This window comes from Xyrauchen texanus, chromosome 11 (genome assembly GCF_025860055.1).
Source record: "Xyrauchen texanus isolate HMW12.3.18 chromosome 11, RBS_HiC_50CHRs, whole genome shotgun sequence".
NCBI lineage: Eukaryota > Metazoa > Chordata > Actinopteri > Cypriniformes > Catostomidae > Xyrauchen > Xyrauchen texanus.
In genome coordinates, this window is record NC_068286.1 from 36,467,894 (window position 1) to 36,487,962 (window position 20,069).

The 20,069-nt window shown below is 36.1% G+C and overlaps 2 protein-coding genes across 2 annotated transcripts in view; both read right to left on the bottom strand.

Moving 5' to 3' along the window:
- Nucleotides 1–1,734: 1,734 nt before the first annotated feature.
- On the bottom strand, nt 1,735–10,466 carry LOC127652149 (protein canopy homolog 3). The gene is made up of 6 exons (XM_052138210.1): nt 10,265–10,466; nt 9,134–9,260; nt 8,708–8,804; nt 6,515–6,637; nt 6,068–6,185; nt 1,735–4,218 (listed from the first exon to the last, which is right to left on the bottom strand). Exons 1-6 carry the CDS (start codon nt 10,362–10,364, stop codon nt 3,950–3,952), a joined length of 834 nt encoding a protein of 277 aa, XP_051994170.1. The 5' UTR covers nt 10,365–10,466; the 3' UTR covers nt 1,735–3,949.
- Nucleotides 10,467–19,060: 8,594 nt separating this feature from the next.
- LOC127652138 (short transient receptor potential channel 5-like) overlaps nt 19,061–20,069 on the bottom strand; it is a 96,315-nt gene continuing 95,306 nt past the window's right edge. The window contains exon 11 of the mRNA XM_052138198.1: nt 19,061–19,948. Coding sequence (XP_051994158.1) covers nt 19,061–19,948 — 888 coding nt within the window. The remainder of the gene's footprint in view (nt 19,949–20,069) is intronic.

Genomic DNA, 20,069 nt, shown 5'->3' on the forward strand with positions numbered 1-20,069 from the left:
TAATTTTGCTATTATCATTCTGCAATGCTAAGGAAGAGGATTTCAGAGATTAATTGATTGAGATTGTGAGACTGCAGTGAGTATTAAAATGGTGATGATCTTGTACCAGAAGCACGTTCATCCATTCAGCTATTAGTAGCGTATCTGTTCTAGTCGGAACTTCCATGATACTTCCCGCGCCGTCAAGTGAAGCGGCGCAATATCAGCAACATCAGTTTCGTCTCTCACATGCTACTCTCTCATTTGTTTGGGTGTGAGATGATAAAATAAAGACTGCGTCTGCTATAATAAGGAACGCAATTCTGATCCTTTAAATGCCATATATACGGACTGTTGGCAATTGTTATGTGATATATGATGAAAGTTTGTCAATCAACATGCGGACCAAACCGGCCCAATTTTTGACCGGCCCAGCGGGAATTCTCCCGATCTTCCCGATTGCCACTCCGGCCCTGTCTGAAAGGACTAAATATTAAATGAAACAAATGACAATAAAATGCCAAGTAATCTCTTCAGTAATCAAAATACTTTTTGAATGTAACTGTACTCTAAATACCAATTATTTAAATGGTATCTGTAGAGGAATACAGTTACTTATATTTTGTATTTTAAATACGTAATCCCGTTGCATGAGTATAAAAATCATTATGTCTATGGAGAGTTCTCATAAGGATAGCTGCACCAACATGTGTGTTAGCTTTTTAAATGTAGCTTACAAATTCAATGTAGCCCTCAATATCCATATGTAATTTTGCATGTGTAATTATGAAAAGGCTTGTCATGTCAGGCGCGTATTTTAACACAAAATGCACAACACTGGAACCTAAAATTGAAACAACACCCACATCTCAACATTTACATTAAAAAGTGAAGTGTAACTGTCTCCGTGTGACATTGTCTGATTTACCGTCGTGCTCGTGGGGAAAAATTAACATTCAAAGTGACAGAAAACACCTCGCTTACATTTGCACGTGTTGCGCAAATAAATGGATAGGCTTCTTTCAGCTCGTCGTTGAAAACGCATTTTTATTTGGCTATCTATAACTGACACGACGAAAAAGAGCGCGAGCGCATGACGTCATGGTAACTAGATACATTTCAGCTGATTTACTGAAAGACTAGAATGAAAGTATCGACAAATCAACGTGCGACGCAACGAAATTGATTCTCCGCTCTGCAAACAGAGACAACAGCTAGAAGGACAATTCAGTTTTTTAAAAAAAAACTTTTTTAATTTAACAAGAAAAAAAAATAATAATAAATCAGTGAGCCTACCAGCTGAAACGTGATAAAAAAAACTATTCTAGAGAATTCTCGTGAAACCGGGACACACCTCTTCAATGCGGGACTGTAGGACGCCTGGTCACTCTAGTTTTATCTAGAGAAATAGTCTTCATCTATATAAATCAAGATATAGTCTATTGAGATGCCCATTTACTTTTCATGGTTCCCACACTCGCATAAAAGTTCATAACCTTCCCTCAAGTGCAGACTCCTAACGTGATCTATTATTCCTTCTTGGTTTTGCCGGCACCTTGTGGTGAAGACTGCAACTACTGCTTTAATAAAGAAAATTATTATGAGTGTTTTTTTTTTTATATTTCTTTTTTTAAATAGGCGCCTTAAACAAAACTGCTTCATGTTTTCCATTTTATTCATCTTCACCTCAACAAATGCTTAAAGCTTCAGCTCCAGTAATGAGACGATGCCAAGAAACAAACATTTTTTCACCCATTTTAATATTTGCATATACGGTTCAAACTCAGGTCAATAACATTCATAAACACTGATTAAGTATACAAACACCTGCAGGAGCTCTCACAGCTACACACATACGCACCTTTTGGAAATAGCAACATTTGATATCAGATAAAGTTTAAAGTAAACAATACTGTCCAGAAAGGTAAAACAAAACTTGACTAAATGTTCCCTATAACTGACATCACATACATAAATACTGCAGAAGCAAAAACAAATAAGAACAGTTTAGGCAAACATTTTTAAATGGTTTATCTTTATTTGGAGAAAAAGAAAGAAACGTCCCAACTTTTTGGATTGCAAATCGCTTTCTCTCAGTTTCTCAACCATTATCTGTGTTACCTCATCACTGAAATTAAACATTTGGAATATTAATAGGTCAAGTCTGGCATTACAAGATGGAAAACTGAAATTTTTGTCTCTAAAATAAAAAAAGGGAAACATTAATACAGTTTTGAAAAAAGAAAATCACATTTTATGTATATGTTGAAGGGAAAAACACAATCAGCATTTTTTCACGTTAAATCTTACTCAAAAAATTGTATCCTTTATAAAATAGGTAAAATACTCAATAGTCTTGTATATCTAAAAATCTGTAACACCACAATATAATACAGAAGGACAAAAATGAAAAGTTCCAGCCTAACCAAAAAGGACATCTCCTGATTTCCAGAATGAACACTCAAGGCATGTATTTTCTTAGTCTGAAACACAGAGGGAACTTTAAATTGAATTCAAAACAAATAAATGTACAAACACCTTTAAACGGTCTTTCATTTGTCTGGGGAGCCTGTAAAATCTACAAATATTTATCAGATAAGAGTTGTGGAGAAAGGAAAAGAGAACCATGAATTTCCTGAATCCAACAGTTACATTTGTCAGCACACTTTATTGATTAAAAACCTCCAACATAAAACAACAAACTGCATTCATGTCATGTCAGAATGACTGTAATTAAAAATATCTTGTTAAACCATTCACATCTTTGTTGAACCCGTAACTAGTTTGAAGCATTGGAAACCCAAAATGCCAGAGGCTTAAACAGTTTGGAACCTTTGCACATATTTATGTTTGATATATCTGATGTGGTGACATTAAGGTGCACAGAGTCATTTTTTGTTCATGTTGTGCTGGTCAATAAGGCAGTCATCTCTGAAAATCTAAAAGCATGCAAACAGCATCAAGTAATATTTAGCTGGTCAATTGATCTAAACATGGCAGCCCCCATGAGGGGACCCTCTCCCATATAAAAGAAAACAGCTTTAATGTTACTGATATGACTGGAGTGCATATAATATTACACATTTGATTTATAAATACTTTATATTTCTTTAGGAGTAAAACGTTTTAATGATGAGGAAATTACTGTGTGCATGTTTAAATATGTTGCAAAATTATACAGATGAATTCATGTAATTAGTAGGCTCTGTACACTATGTAGTGATTAAGAATTTCACTGTCTTTATCATTAAAGCCTTATTAGCATTATGAATGTTGCTATGGAAACAAGTACTTTCCAAGATGTGATCGTTACAGTAAGTTGCGGTTTTATGGTAATTCAGACATGATGTGAATGCAGTTCTTTTCCTGAAAGCAAGATTCCAGCATGTGTAAAACATCACCAATATGTACCAGCAAGAGCAGCAAACATAATAAATGTTGGAATGAAAGCACTGATTTGATTGCTTAACAAGTGCATTGTGCACCAGCTATTAGATCTGAAAATGGCCACTTATTTTAGCTTTATCTGAGCAGAGTTGTCATGGGACTTTTCCACTTTGACCTATATTTACTTTCTAATAATGGACTAGATTGCAGTATTTTTCTACTCTCAGTATAATATCTACACATCCTTAAAATAAGAAATGTACATAAAAAAAATAAAAATTAAGACAGTACGATTTGCTTTCAAAGAAAATATCAGCAACTATGTGTCAGCATTAATCTCACAAATTGTTTTTACATTTAAGCGAAAAAAAAAGCCTATTTGCCAATGCAAGAAAAAACAAGTGTTATCGTACACATTGTTAAAAATAGTTAAATAAATCTTGTTTTAAGGATGTTTAGATATTTTTGCTAGAGAAAAAGACAAATATATATATATATATATTTTTTTTTTTTTGCAGTCTAAAACTCAATCTAAATTTAAGTGTCATAAAACAAAGTAAAAACTGCACCGAAGAGAGGCATGTCAGAGTTCAGTTTTATCCTGTTTAAGAGGAACTTTCTTTTGAATCTGCTCCTCGTCTGAGGTGTATACGACCTCTTCAGTTTTCTGCTTGCTGGTCTCAGTCTCAGGAAGCTTGGACTTCTTCTTCTTCTTCTTCTTCATTTTCTTATCTTTTTTCTGACTGTCCTCACTGTCTTTACTCTTCTTCTTTTTGCCTTTCTTTTTCTTCTTGTCCTCTGCGATAGCCGCGGTGTCTCCCTTTTTCCCGGACCATGCCTCATTTAGACAGGCTGCAGAGAAAGTGTCAAAGGCTGCATTTACACAAGGCCTAATTCACAGGTACAACATTTTGACATCTCCCATTTTTTGTCCCATCTGTTTGCATTCACTTAGATATAACCGACTAGGTTTACAGTAATATCCCACCAGTCTGTTCATGATGATCTTCGCTGGACTATTAGTGATTTGTTCAAATAAACCGATTTGCTTTGTGCTGTCCAGTGGGTTTGCACGAATATAAATGCTGCCACAGCCACATGTTTACACTGCATTAATTTTCAATCATTAGACTGATAGACTGCACTGTTAAAGTGAACAAATCAGATGTGCGAGCTCATGAAAAATAGTCATATTCTGGCAGATCTACATTGGTTGCTATAGTAATGGCACAGGCTTCAACATAATGCCAAATCATTATTCTGTTGAGATCCAAAAATATCTCATAATTTGACAAAAGACTGCTGAAGGCAGTACTGCAATAAGAAATGCATTTCTTATTTCCAAAATATTTATCAAAGTGAAAAAAAAAAAAAAGAGAAAAAATAGTCATATTTCCTTACTATTCCCATCCCTGGAAACAAATGTAAATCACAACTGTGCTGATACTCAGTAAAACAGCACATTTGCAAGTGTAATACAAAATATAAATGGTCCCAGTGCTGTTATATTCAATATGAGCACTCTTGCAATGAAGCATGTGCAATCACATGGACTAACTGTTATATAATATACTGCTTTGCAAGGCTAAAACGCAGTAACTATAGACATACTCGGACAGGATCAGTTTTCCAGACATATGTTCATAAAGTAATTATTACTGGGGACGTCGGTAATGTTTAACAGTGATTTGCACAGGACAAGCAATGTCTGTAACAATCAAAGAGATGTGTCTGCTCTATATACACACTGCGGTCACACGGTCACAAATGACCTGGGCTGGACTGGCAATCTGGTATACCGGGCATTTTCCCGGTGGGCCGATCATGGGCGGACTGGCCAGCGGGAGAACCAAGCGGGCCGGTGGTGCGTCCGCGAAACGTGCCGGGATAAGCAAAAATGAGCCACCGCATTGTACAGACCACAAAACCGTGCCGTGGTATGCAGAAAACGACAGCGAACCTCCACTAGGTGTCAGTGTAAGCCTTACTTCAACATAACTAAAAAAATTACTGAGTGCACCTTTAAAGAACAGGTTTACAAGAGTCACTTTTGAATACACTGGTTGCTCTGTCTGTTTTGATTCAATAAAAAAATAATCGGTTCAAAGAGTCATTTGTTTGTGAATCGGAATACACACACTGGAAGTTGCTGTGTTTCGTCCGCGAGGACAGACTCATTTGAAAGATGTGTTTGTCTCACCAAAATTCAATTCAGACTGCAACCGGACAATCACAACTCGGTGCAAGAAACTGCCATTTCAGGTGAAGCCAAGAACTAAGTGCAGCTTCTTCTGTTTTACAATGTTTTCGAACCTGTGCTTGAGTGGAACATCATCCGTCTGCAGCATTTGCACAGATGCACTTTGGTCAGAGTGGAATAATTTCGATTAAAGTGTTTACATGCCTATATAAATAGATAGGAGTACTCCACATATCATACTGCGATTATCATTACTCTGAGTATTAGCATAATCACAATAAAATTCAAGTTTACATGTGCAACAGTTTATCGCAGTATTGCCTTAATCGCATTGTGATCTCATTATGAGGGTGAATGTAAATGTAGCCATTGTCTACAAGACCTGATTTCATTCATAACTCTATTTGGACAAAATGTCCAAATAGACATTGCAAGGCAGAATAGTTTAATGCAACACTGATGTTATAATACAGTGTAGTTGTTGTGTTAGTTTCACGGTACCTTTGTCTTGTCCTTTCAGCACATGTTTCTCACACAGGTAAGTAGTGAGATCTTCCTCTTGGTTGCCCTTATACCAGTCTTCAATCACTTCTTCATACTGCTCCAACATCACATCACACTGATGGGGAAAAACACACATCTATCAGATGTGATTTCATCTCAATAGCTGCATACTATACTGACTGCATTTTAACACAATAATCCATATTCATAAACTAACGAACAGAATGAATTACTGAGTAAATCATTTATAAATCCATTCGTACTTGCAGTTTACACAAAGATGCATTCTTACTTGTATATCATTAATAAAACACGTTGGTTTGACATACATTGCTATTGTTATATTTAAGATCTCTCTCTCTCTCACACACACACTCACAACACACAACACACACGCACACTCTCTCTCTCACACACACAGCACGCACGCACGCACACACATACCTGTTTCTTGAGGTCAGCCACTTCTGCACTGGTCTCGTTCCACAGTTCATAAGGAATGTCCATTACCACCTTCACACCTTTATTGACCAGGTTATGTAAAGTTGAAAATGTCTCAGACATGCCCTGAGCAAAGAGATGCACACAGACGATCAAAACTCACAGTCTAAATTGAAGCTATCTATCTATCTATCTATCTATAGTATATCTGTCTGTTTGTTTGTTTATGTACAGTACATCTGTCTGTCTATTAGGGTTGCAGCGGTATGAGATTTTCACGGTATGATAACCGTCTCAGAAAATATCACGGTATATGGTATTACACAATTACTATTATCAGTGAAAACAGAAGGGTTATATATATATATATATATATATATTTATTTTAGCAAACACTATTATAATTGAAACCATTTATTTTATTGATGTGAAAAAAAAATGTCTCCCTTTTGAAAATAAAATAAATAGAAAAAATAAGAAAGCTAACAGAATTATAATAATAAATCGAATTATAAACATGATAAAAAATAGCATGTAACTATAACATGTTATATAAATAAAGCATGTTAGTTTATGTTAAATTAACTACTAAATGAAAAATAACATCAGCTGTGTGAGCTTTTAAAGTAATGTCCTATGATTATTAATAGTTAACATATACTGTAGGTGTGCGACAGGGAGGCCAAACTGCTCTTGTCTGTGCCTTTAACGGTCTGTGGTTCTCAACTGGTTTTGCTTCAGGACAGATTTTACATTGGAAATCAAATGTCAACCTGCCATAGATTAAACATAACCTGTATTTAATGTATCTTGGGTTGCATTTCCTTTTATGTTGCATAGTTTTGTTCATGGTTTTCCAGTACATGGACATGCATCAAGTGACAGTATTTTTATTGTTAAAGTCAATTTTTGTTGTTGATGTCAACTTTTGACTCAACATACAACTGAATAACACAGACTGCATGACTATGATGAATGAATACTGCAAGAGTTAGATTAACATACAGGTGTGAAGGGACTTCAACATTTCTAAATTGCACAAATAATAAATACATTTACATCTCTGGCTTGCTTTTGCTCGCATGTCAATGATTACTCCTCCGTGTGTCAATGATGCTGAGATCTACTTTTATCACTGAGAAGGTTTACCTGCAAAATTAGTAGCACCAAACATCACAAGCAGCCTCAAGAATGAACACAGAGTAGTCGTATAACACTTTTCATATAGCAGAATATTGCACTACAGATCGCTAAGTTTGGTCAAAGGGGAAAGCCAGATAGAAATAGCGCACTCGTGTGCATGGTTGCCAGATTGCAAAAAATAAGTATTACATTAGGCGGAATATTTCCAATTTGCGCAAGTATAAGTCTCTTATCTGGCAACCATGAGCATGGTAAATGCTTGTGGAGATGCGTTATGTCCCAATGCAAGTTAACTGAAATATCCAATGAAAAATAAAAACGCTTTTATGATAAATGAGGTTGTAAATTGCCCATGTCTGCTTTAGCAGACATCGCTGTTTGCGAGATTATCATTAAATCTGCCTCCTTTTCTTAAATAGTCTATCACTCCGGCGGCCGCCGAAATATCTTCAATGGGAGAACCATGGCATTGCTCTTTCCCTGCTGTCTGCAACCCAGTCCGAATAGACCAGTTGAGAAACACTGCTTTAACTCACACACACACTCGGCTCGCTTCTCTCTGACATTTTCTCGCTGCATTTGTGTGTGTGTCGCAAGTTGACGAGTCTGACAGGCAGACAAGGAGGAAAGGAGATGCACATGCGCATGTGAGATTCTCCATCCGGTTGCATTTTTTTCTCAATACCGTAGATAAGCAAATGTACATGGTATGATAACCGTCAATTTTCAAACCGTGGTATACCGTGAAACCGTCTATCTCTCAGCCTGTCTTTCTGTCTCACTATCTACAGTATATCTGTCCGTTTGTTTGTCTATGTACAGTATGTCCGTTTGTTTGTCTATGTACAGTATGTCCGTCCGTCCGTCCGTCCGTCCGTCCGTCCAGCTACCTATCTCTGTCTGTATGTCTATCTACAGTATATTTGTCTTTCGGTCTATATCTGTCTGTCTATCTAGCTATCAGAATGCACATTCATTAAGAGAAGTCAATTGTTTGTTTATTAAGGTAGGTGCATTAAACTGCTGCAGACATGGAGTAAACTGCAATCCCACCTTTGCAAATCGATTGCTGCCATCCCTTTCTTTGTGTAGATTGTACTGCATGATCCTTGAGCAAACATTCTCCATCACCTCTATAAAACGGATATCACTAAATTAAAAAAAAATTAAAAAGAGAGTCATAAGTCCATTAGACAATGATGACTAATTATGTCAAACTGCATTAATATGTACATATAGACTCAAACATCAAATGTGTTTTAATGACTTTCTTTCTGATGTTAGGTAGAATGACTATACACCATTCACTTTCACTGAACAGAAAAAATAAAATGGATACTGAAACTAGCATACTGCCTAAAAGTTTTGTGTTCCACGAATGTGGGTTTGGAACAATGTGAGGGTGAGTTAATGATGACAGATTTTTGGGTGAACTATCCCTTTAAATTTAAGGTTTGTACAACATAAAAACGTACTTACGATTTAACATATTTGATTGGCGGTGCACCTTTATCATCCAGGAAGCGGTAGTTGGTCTCTATCACTTCTTTTGTTTTTCCAGTCTCCTCAAATGCAGACTTCATCTCAATACTCACAAATTTGCATACTATAAAAATATACAGAGCATATTTAGCATAGAAACAGGAACAGAAAGTGACTATGTTTTTTTTAAATCCCAATGAGCTGCCTACCAAGGCAGAATATCTGGGCATCACAGGTGTGTTAAATAAAGCATTAGAACATTTCTGTTATTGATGCCAAAAACATGCGGTTTAAATGTTCAAAATACAAATATGCCTGAAAATGCCGTCTAGGTATGCAGCTCACTAGGCTTTGAAACACCACAAGTGTCATGGTTACAGAAGTAAAACAAGAGTTCCGTTAAAAAGAGGAAATCTGCTGCTCTAGATAGTGTGTGTGTGTGTGTGTGTGTGTGTGTGTGTGTACTATTGTTCTTTTTTTATGATAATAATTATGCATTTATTTTTATTATGCAATTATTGATTTAATTGCCAGGTAAATTTAAGACAAAGCATAAGTGGTGTGAAATAATATACGGAATAGTCTTGACAGCTTAGAATTTTAAGAAATTTAAATGTATTTGATAATAGACTATCTGTTCTCTAAAACGGCTGGTTATTAAATTTGTTTCAGTGAATGTATCATCTGGCCATAAAACACTCATGACTTACACATGCAAATTGGCTTATAAAATTCAAACTGTACATTTTATTTATTTATGTGTGCATTTTTACACTGTACCGTGATGACAGATTACAGACCTTATTTAGAGTAAAATATATATTCCTCCGCTTGATTTACATGATTTTGACAAGCATTGACTATCAAATTTAAATCGCACAAGTGATCATTATCTTTTTCAAGCAGAATATTGGTCAATACCCTGCTAGAAAATTCATCTTAAGCTGCTAGCTGTGTTTTGGGGGCATGGTAGCTGGTTTCTAGCTGGTCCAAGCTGGGAGACCAACATAGACCAGCTACCGGCTTGTCATACCAGCTCAAAGGTGGTCAAGATGGGTTTTGGAAAACACAGCTACCAGCTTAAGCTGGCATTTTATATTCAATATGAATTAAGGTAAGTCCGCCTACCTTCACATTTATTTGGCAGATGCACCCAGTCATCGTCCCCGCTTTTGTTAGCAGCTGCAGCACTTACGCAAAACAACACAATGCAGATAAAAACATTCATTTTTTTTAATGTTTTTTTGTTAGTGCGAAATATATTAAATGAAGAGTGTTACAGTGCGGTTAAAGCTTATTTGACTAGCCGCTACATCTGAATCTTTCACTTCCGTTTTTGCAGATTGACGCAGACGCTAAAGATCGGACCAATCACCGACGTCGAAGTGGCAGTAGAGAGCCAATAAAAAACGTGGGCGGGGTCGAGAACGTCAAGAATTTTGCACGACAAGTGTTACAAAGAACGTTTCATTGAAGTGTATTCATATTTATTTTGCCTGTGCAATTTACCTATGCTGATTTGAGCAAAATAAATAAAAAAAAAGGAAATGTACTTTTATATAGTGTATATAGTATATAAAAACAGCAACGTATTTTGAAATGAGTCCAACAAAATTGAACAAAATATATTTAAATACACAAGTGCATCATGTCTCATCCGACTCTGCTACTGAATTTATACTATATATTTACAGTTTTTCACAGACCACAATTTAAATTCTCAAAACTACTTGTTCAACCTCCGTCATCTACTTGTGCACACCATAAAAGCAATTTCTCATTCTTCTGAACAAATTGCCAATGCTTTGGTACATTCATGCAATTGATTATGTACACTTGTCTGCAGTTTCCTACATTACCAATTACTTATGTCATGCTGATCAAAATATATTATAGGCTACTTGTTCTCTGTTGAATAGTCTAACGCCCGTTTCACACATACTCCGTGTGCAGTGCGTATGCGGTACGTATGCGGTGCGTATATGTGAAAGCACTATAGCGCGTGATGCTCCTGTACCGTATACGCACCGCATACGCACTGCACACGGAGGATGTGTGAAACGGGCGTTACCCCCCAAAACATCTAGGCATCAGTTCATTGCATAAGCCATTAAATGCAAATTGGTTGAACCAGTTGTCATAATCTGTCAAGTATATTTTCTATACATTTCTATTAGACTTTTTTTTTGTAAATGTGTCCCGAATTGATGAATTGCTCTCATGTGAATCTTGACTTTTACTAATGAAGGGGAAGTGTGAAGCGTTAGATAAACCAATGATCAACCAGTTCTCTAAAATAGCTCAGAGGTGTATGTCATGAACCTTCAATTGGCAAGCATATATAGACAGAGCACAACACAGTGTTACAATTTTGAATTTTGGACAGTGGAAGAACAACAAGTAAATGAAGGGTCAACAGCAAGGAGAAGGAGAAGGAGGAGGCGGAGGAGGAGGAGGAGAAGAAGAAGAAGAAGAAGAAGAAGAAGAAGAAGAAGAAGAAGAAGAAGAAGAAGAAGAAGGATGCATGGTGGAAGGGTAGGGAGGCAAAACAGAGGAAGAGGTAGAAGAGGCCAAGCACATATAGCACGTTTCCGATGAAATAAGGAACACTATCATGGACCATGTTCTCAATCCCTTACAATAACCGAGGCTGGTTGAATGGTGCAGCCAAATGTTGGGAGAACAACTGTGTCCTCAATCATTCAAACATTTCATAGACCGAACATGTATGCAATCCAACAATATGTACTGTAATACTTTATACTTAGGCCTACTATAATGCTTCATATTACAATAGTCCACTTGCATTTTACAGTATACAATATACGTATATTGTGTGTGTGTGTGTGTGTGTGTGTGTGTGTGTGTGTATTTGTACAGTGAAATTTTTCCTTTGTGCTGTAAAATAGTCCTGTCTTTTTTTCTCTTCTGTATCGCAGTTAGAGCATAAACATGAATCTGTCAATCTCTTGCAATCAATATCCCACATATTGTAATGTGTAACTTTGTACTGTTGAAATTAATATATGCCATACAGAAAAAGTTCAGTGTTGTGTATTTTCAAACATTGTCATCAAACCCATAGCCATGGTTTACATCAGAAAATACTGACAGAGTACACTGTTATTGACAACATGGCTAAGCATTTTTATCTTGTTTGTGAACAATGACAGAAGAACTTGTCATTCTGATGGCACCGATATGTTCATTGACATTAAATATTTACTTTTGAGAGATGAACTAAGGATTTTGAACAAGTTACAGGCTTTTGCAGGTAATCCACTGCGTGCCGTTTGTACAAATTGTTTCGAGAAATGCACTTACTGGTTTGCAAATGTTAAGGATGATTTGAGAAGTGTACCAAAGCGACTGAGGAAAAATATAGGCCAATGCCGGTGAATTTTTGTGCAACAGATGCATACAAACACCAGAGGGCGTTACATTCCACATTATTAGATTTTCCACTTTTAATTTTCTCTCAGAAATTACCATGTCATGTTTGCCAGTTACTACTCCTGTTACAGGTCAGTGGTGACAGTGTTTGCTAATTCAATAAAGACCCTCAATAACATTTTCATTCTATGCAATTGGTCAGGTCTGTAAAGCTGTTGTATAGATGTTTCTTAAAGTAATATTTTGGGTTTAATACAAGTTAAAGTAATAGTTCACCCAAAAATGAAAATTCTCATTTACTCACCCTCATGTCATCCCAGATGTGTATTTCTTTCTTCATCAGAACACAAACGAAATTATTTTAGAAGAATATCTCATCTCTGTAGATCCATACAATGTAAATGGGTGCCAAAATGTTGAAGCTTCAAAATCCACATAAGGGCTACATAAAAGTACTCCAGATGACTCTGGTGGTTAAATCCATATATACTGAGACAATATGGTGGGTGTGGGTGAGAAACAGCTAAATATTCAAGTAATTTTACCTTCAATATCTATTGATTCAAGTTTCATGTGCATATCGCCACCTATTGGTTGGTGAGGAGAATTTATGACAAAAAAAAAAAAAGACATAAAAATTGGTCTATTTCTCACCCACACCAGTCGTTTCGTGTCTGAACACACACAAACTTAACCAATGTGGTCATATGGATTACTTTAATACTCCCTTTATGTGGATTTTGGAGCTTCAACATTTTGGCACCCATTCACTTGCATTGTGAGGATCTACAGAACTGAGATACTCTTCTAAAATCTTCATTTGTGTTCTGCAGAAGAAAGTCATAAACATCTGTGATGATAGGAGTGTGAGTAAATCTTGAGGGAATTACAATTTTGAGGGGTAACTATCCCTTTAAGCTCAATCGACAATATTTGTGGCATAATGTTGATAACCACCGAAAATAATTTCAACTCGTCCCTCCTTTTCTTTAAAAAAACAAAAACAAATCTTGGTTACAGTAAGGCACTTAATCCTAAAGTTTTCTTCGCTTGTCCATGTTCCATGACAGTCTGCGCATAGTCAATGTGATGTAATTTTCATCATTAGCAATAGGTGTCCATGTGCAGCCGGATTTTTCAGTCCATGCGGACAAACTTGCATAAGAGTTCACTAGTTGGCAATATGCACAGTTGGGATGTACTGTCACGCAGTAGTCGAAGGACATATCCTTCTCCATCGTTTTGTTGTTGTTCTTGCTTCCTCTAATGGCGGATACTCAGATTTTCTTCTTTATCCTTCAGAGCCAGCCACTGCCTGTGCATTAAATCTAGGCCTTCGGTGTGATTCATGCCAATAAGAAAACATAGTTTCAACTAATAATACCAATCGACATTTTAAAAACACGTCCACGCACGAAAGCCAGAAACAAGGAGGTCTAATAGCATGAAAAGCTCTCTAATAATATTTGCGATTTAAATTTTGCTAGCAATAAATTGTTTCGTCTGGGTACACAGTTACTTTTCAAAACTTGATCTGACAGTGAATGCTCAAGCAGCCTAATTTACACTTAGATAACTCCTGATGTTGCTATAACAATGCAAAAAGCATTTACCAATTAGCTTTAAGTGAAAATCAGTCCTCCTTTCCTGTTTAATGCAGAACATCTCAGGTTTTTAAATCCATAAGGATCTCTTTCTCAATGGCAATACCAGCAGTGACGACAGCCGACTCGACAGCATCTTGCGCTCTTCGCTTTCAAAGTACGTCACTTAAAGCGTGATTGTGTCACTCAAGGCCAGCTAGAAGGCCTCGACCGAGACATATCTTAAAGACCACACCCACCAAGAACAAATAAATCAATCTGATTATGCGATGAATCTGGCAATCTGACATTAGATGGGCATTAATTTGCATTGTTGAGGAATTCTGTGGAAATTCTGAAGGCCTGAGGTGGTGGAGCTCAGACTCATGTGCTGCTTCGGCTAACGAGCTTTGGGCATGCAATTTGTTAAATATTTTTCACACTTTGCTTATAAGCATCGAGGAATAAATTCTGATTGGATAAATTTTTTGTTTTTTGCTATTTGTTTGTAGATGAATTAGCAGTGGAAAGTGTTGAATACATAGGCAATAAGGTCAATCAGAATGAAAGGATGAAAAAAGATGTATTTATTAGGCATGTTACGCCAGCAGAGAAGGCTTTGCTGGCCCTGAGAAATCGGCACTGTTGAGAGCGGATGTCCTGGAACTGGCATGACTCGGTGCTGCCCTCTAACGTCTGGTAGCATATAACAAAGCAATTGTCCATTCCCGCTCATCCGCATGAGATATAATTTCAAAGCTGTGCACACATAACCATGCGGAGACGGAACGGAATGTGCAAAGTGAAGTATACCTGGTCCAGTTTTGGAGACAGAAATGTGAAGCTTATTATTTTATTAAAGCACTTACATTAATTATTCTCTTTAAATTGTTGTTTTTACATTTCATGGCGTTTTAGGATTTCACAGATTACGGTATAAGGTCGTCATGACAACAAAGTAAAATTGGATATAACTTTACACAGAAAAGGTTAGTAATCAGTTGTATCACATTAAAATCATGTTAACAGCATATTGTTTACATCTTATGGCTATACTTTTGAAACGGAAGTATTTTAACGTTTACGGATTGGCCCCATTCACTTCCATTGTAAGTACCTCACTGTAACCCAGATTTTAGCTTTTTTTAAAAAAAGGAGGCCAAGTCGAAATTAAAGAGATAATCGACATTATGCCACAAATGATGCTGAATGAGCTTACTTTGTATTAAATCTGGAATATTCCTTTAATTAGTGTGAAATAGAAAGAAAGAAAGAGAATTGTATTTTTATTTTGTGACTTTACTTATACACTCAGGAAATGGAAACAAATCAAACACATCAACAGGATTATACTGCTTTATTGTTATTCTGCATATTCAGCATTCCCTTGAGTTCAGTTTCTGGCTCTCAGAACTACTTTTTATCTTATTCATATTTTCACACGTTTTCAAAGAAAAGTAAAAACTGGTAAGAGTCATAAAAGAGAAGCATTTCATTCAAGTGTTAACATAAGCATTTACAGCGCCTCACCAAAAGTCATCAGACCTTAACTAATGCTCTCATTTTACTGAATTACACAGCCCAACATTGAAATGTGATATTTGTATTTCAAAGCACTGACATTCATTTTTTGATGTGACATTATGTGGTTAAAATAGTACCTAAAATTACCCTAACTCTAACCCTAACATAACCAAATCAATCCCCACATTTAAATATTTTGAAGATCAACTTTTTCTAACTATGGCAGCATCAGTCTTGCAGGGTAAATAAATACTAGGTGTGATTATGGCCCATTATTGCAGGCAGATTTGCTCCAGACCATTCAGGAAAGTTAGATAAAATTTTCAAAAAGTGCAACAGATTCTCAGCTGGTTGAGATCAGGGCTTTGAGCCATTCCATTAATTAAAATTATGTTGTTTTCATACACCTAAATATAATCTGTTTAATATACTGTATTTATAAATAAAATATAAATATAAGTATTATTTACATTCCAAATGGAATACTACTGGATTCATTTAACTTTTTAATTACTTTTTAATTAATGTTTGGTCTTTTTATTTTGGGTTCAGATGACAGCAAATGGTGTACAGAGAAAATTTGCATCACCCAGATATGAGCACCTGTGTCAGAGCACACAAACTAACTTCTAGACCACATCTCTGTTTTTATTTTAAACTTAAAACAATGTCAAACTAAAGTAAGGTAAAGGATAGATTGCTTCTGAATAAATTACATATATGAAATTATTATTCATAATGTAACATTTTAGATTACACTTTTTAGATAATCTAACTTGATTACTTTTGGATTACTTTTAGATTAGTCATTGCATATTTTGATAAAAATCTAACCATTAATTGTAAATGTATTAAGTTAAACATAAGTGAACAAAAAAATCGAACAGTAACTAGATATTTTATGTTGCTCAGTAAAAAAAAAGTGCTGAAAAAGTTATGAGAAACTAAGATTGTTACCCAAGATTGAAGCCAATGAGAAATGCTTGTATTTTATTTTTATTTTGAACATTTGGAATAGGGATTTCACTTTTATTCACCTTTTGAAATGAATAATGAGAGAATGTCTCTAGATATGATATGAGATGTTAGATTTGTACTTCCTTATGAGAAGTTGTGGCTTATAACAGTCACTTTTTTCTGCCATCCTAAAGCACAGGCTGAAGAGCATTTGCATGCTGCATGTGACTGAAAACTATAAAATATTTATTTGCAACGTGTTCTTACAGAAGTGTTTCTAGAATGTACTTGTTTGAAACACAGGGTACAAATAAATAGTTTGGCATTTCTATGTGCATTAACTTAGAAACTTATTTGAAAAGAAACCAAATGTCCTGTGTGAATTTGTGGATTGTATTAAGTGCTTTCATTGCAGTGTATCAATTTCAGTATAGCTACATGCACACATGGCTAGATGATGCATCGAATTATTATTAAAATACTTGATATTTAGATAACAACATGTATACATAAATACAGTTAGAAAACACAAACAAAGCCTCCAGTCTTTTTAAATGAATATCATTTTTGGAAGGCAAAGATTGCATTGCTCAGTTATTTTTGCCCGTCTGTCTTTGAAAATCAAGTTATTTTTGTACGCGGTTATATTAGGAACGTGACAGCACTGTCTTCAATATATGTAGTGCTATGTGGCTATAATTCATGTAGTTTAGACTCTGGCTCAGAACGCTATTTTAAAAGTTATGAGCATAATCCGTAAATCTCACACTAGTTATTGCCGTTGGCAGATTGGTAAAGTAATCAAGAATGTAATCCAAAAAATGTAATTGTAATTCATTACACAATATAAAACACAATGTATTTCAATTACATTACAAGCAATCTGATTATTTAATCCAGATTATATGTACTACACAGCACTGGTAAATACAAATATAATGGAGAACTCATTTCCAATGTAGTATTTGTAATTCAGTAAACAGTTACCTGTTGGTTAAATGTCTGGACACTTTTGCGAGTCACTATTAATGGTTTATCAGCATTCATCATCGCACAGTAGGGGGATGTCTTATTCAATGCATGTCCGCAGACATCTCCCCTGTACCTGATTATTATAATATACTAATTAATATTCACATACAGTAAAAAGTAAGCAAAGGAAAAAAATGCTCCAAAAACATTATAGGAGTATAATGTATAAATAATGTCTGTCTAGACTAAAACAGTCTTGAAATTAAATCATTTGTACATGCTATTCATAATACAAAAATAATATTTCAGTCATGTTAGATTCTAACTTCAGCCCTCCGGGTGAATAATACAAGTAATGTAAGACTATGATGTGCACATACAGTATTAAATTGAAAATCCTCACCAGTACACAAGGTGAGCTGACACAACAGCTCAGTAAGTACTGCAGAAAAATATCAAATCTGTTCCACCAAGAGATATGAGTATCATATCCTTTGACATACACTGTTATGTAGGTCCATAACAGATATATTTCTTGGTCAGTACAATTTCCAATCAGAACATTTTTTAAATTACATACAATATAGTGATTTTGTATTTTGAATCGGTTGCAAATTGCATGATTTGGTTGTTTAAATTCAACATGAATAACATGTATAACATATTTGACTTTTGTAATTGGTTTTCAATAAGGAAAAATATAGGTCTGGGCTCTTTTTTTATCTAGCAGGAATTGATTGGCTGTCCACAATGCAAGTTTGCAGTAGAACGAGTAGGACTACTCACCCATTTTACTTTCTCTACCAGACCAGGACATAAGGGCCAAAAGTCAAGTTTACAATCAAGAGCATTTTGACGTATTTACATAACATTTCTTTTTTTAATATTTCATTATTTGCTATTATTGCATTAACCATTAACGTTAAACATTACCTGCATCAGCAGCCTAAAACAATGCTTAAATATAATTTAAACGTTCTTCTCTGTCTGTGCATGCTAGATGACGTCAGCCAAAATTTAAATTCTTTAAGATAAAAAGATGCCAAGTTATTACATTTTTATGAAACACTACGAAGACAAAATTAGATTATTCTTTGGAATAACATGCATTTTGTGAATGAATCATAAACAAAAGATCAAGAACGTGTAGTAGGAAAGTACATTTTCACTTTACGTTGATTTAAATTATTGATATGACTTTTTGACATTTTGTGACACAACAATGCATCCTGGCCTGCAGTTTGTTCTGCTGTTGTAGCACTTTTCTGTCCCTTTCTTTATCTATTGTCATCCATCATTTCATTATCTTACCCCATCTGTCTCATTTATGACTTTTGATTTGGTTAAATATTTGTGAAAAACATCAAATATTGCCGCAGCAAACTAAATGCAATAAACAAAAAAATGTGTTGTTGTTGGTAAGGTAATACTTATTGATGTCATCATCACTGATTATTGTTATTACGAAAGTGCTGTACAGTACATACTAGCATCACTATAGCTGTGTAGTCACTGAATCGTCTTGTTCCGTAACCCATTGGGAGGAGTCTTGTGTTTGCCGGTCACAAGTCCCAACCACTCCCTGGAACACATCCTCACTTGAGTCCAGGAGGTGGGAACTGGAGACGGAGAAACTGGAAGCACAGTGCAGGGAAGTGGGCTGTGACAGAGGTCCTAATGTCAGCAAAACATCTCTCCCGTTAGCTCTCTGTCCATTAGTTGTCATGGCAACACTGTCACCCTCATTTAAACCAGCCACATCCACCTGATTAAGGTTGATTTCGCTGCGGGTGACTGGACCATCACCTCTGGTGAAGCCCAAGTCATGCCAAGCCTCCGGCGGGTGAAGCAATCCATCTGAGATGGTATAGGTTGCAGCAGTTACACCTGCAGGTTGGGGAAGATGACTGCCCATGCGTGAAAACAGCAGTCCAAGCCGTCTAAAGGAGTTCTTCTTGGAATTCGAGAAGCGTGAAAAATGCCTCCAAGTCCGTGAGAGCGCAGGTCTTGCTGGAGCCACAGAAGACAGGGAAGAGGAGGGTGAGGGGTTCTTCCTCAGTCCGTTGATCTTTGGTTTACCCTCCCTGTACATGGACGATGCTGTTGTTTCTGTAGAAACCTCCATTCCAGAGATAGACCGAAAGAGGGCGGAGACTCCATACGATGGATCTGAAGGTGTGATCGTTTTAAAAGACACGCCTTTGGCCCCGATGCTGCTTCCATCACTGTGGTGACAGTTGATACTTGACACCTCGCCATCGTCACTGACCTCATCACGAAGTGTGGCATCACTGCTGGATGAATAGTTGCGTCGGGGTGGCTTTCGGTTCCCGAGAAGGTCTAACACTTCGTAGCGGAAGCTGGAGATGTCCTGTTTCAGCTCCTACAGCAGAAGATAATTATAGATAAATACTGTTGCAGGTTTACCACACTGTAAATACTGACAAACACATATATCGGCCAGGCTGATTAATTGACAGATATTTACCCATTTATGCCTGATT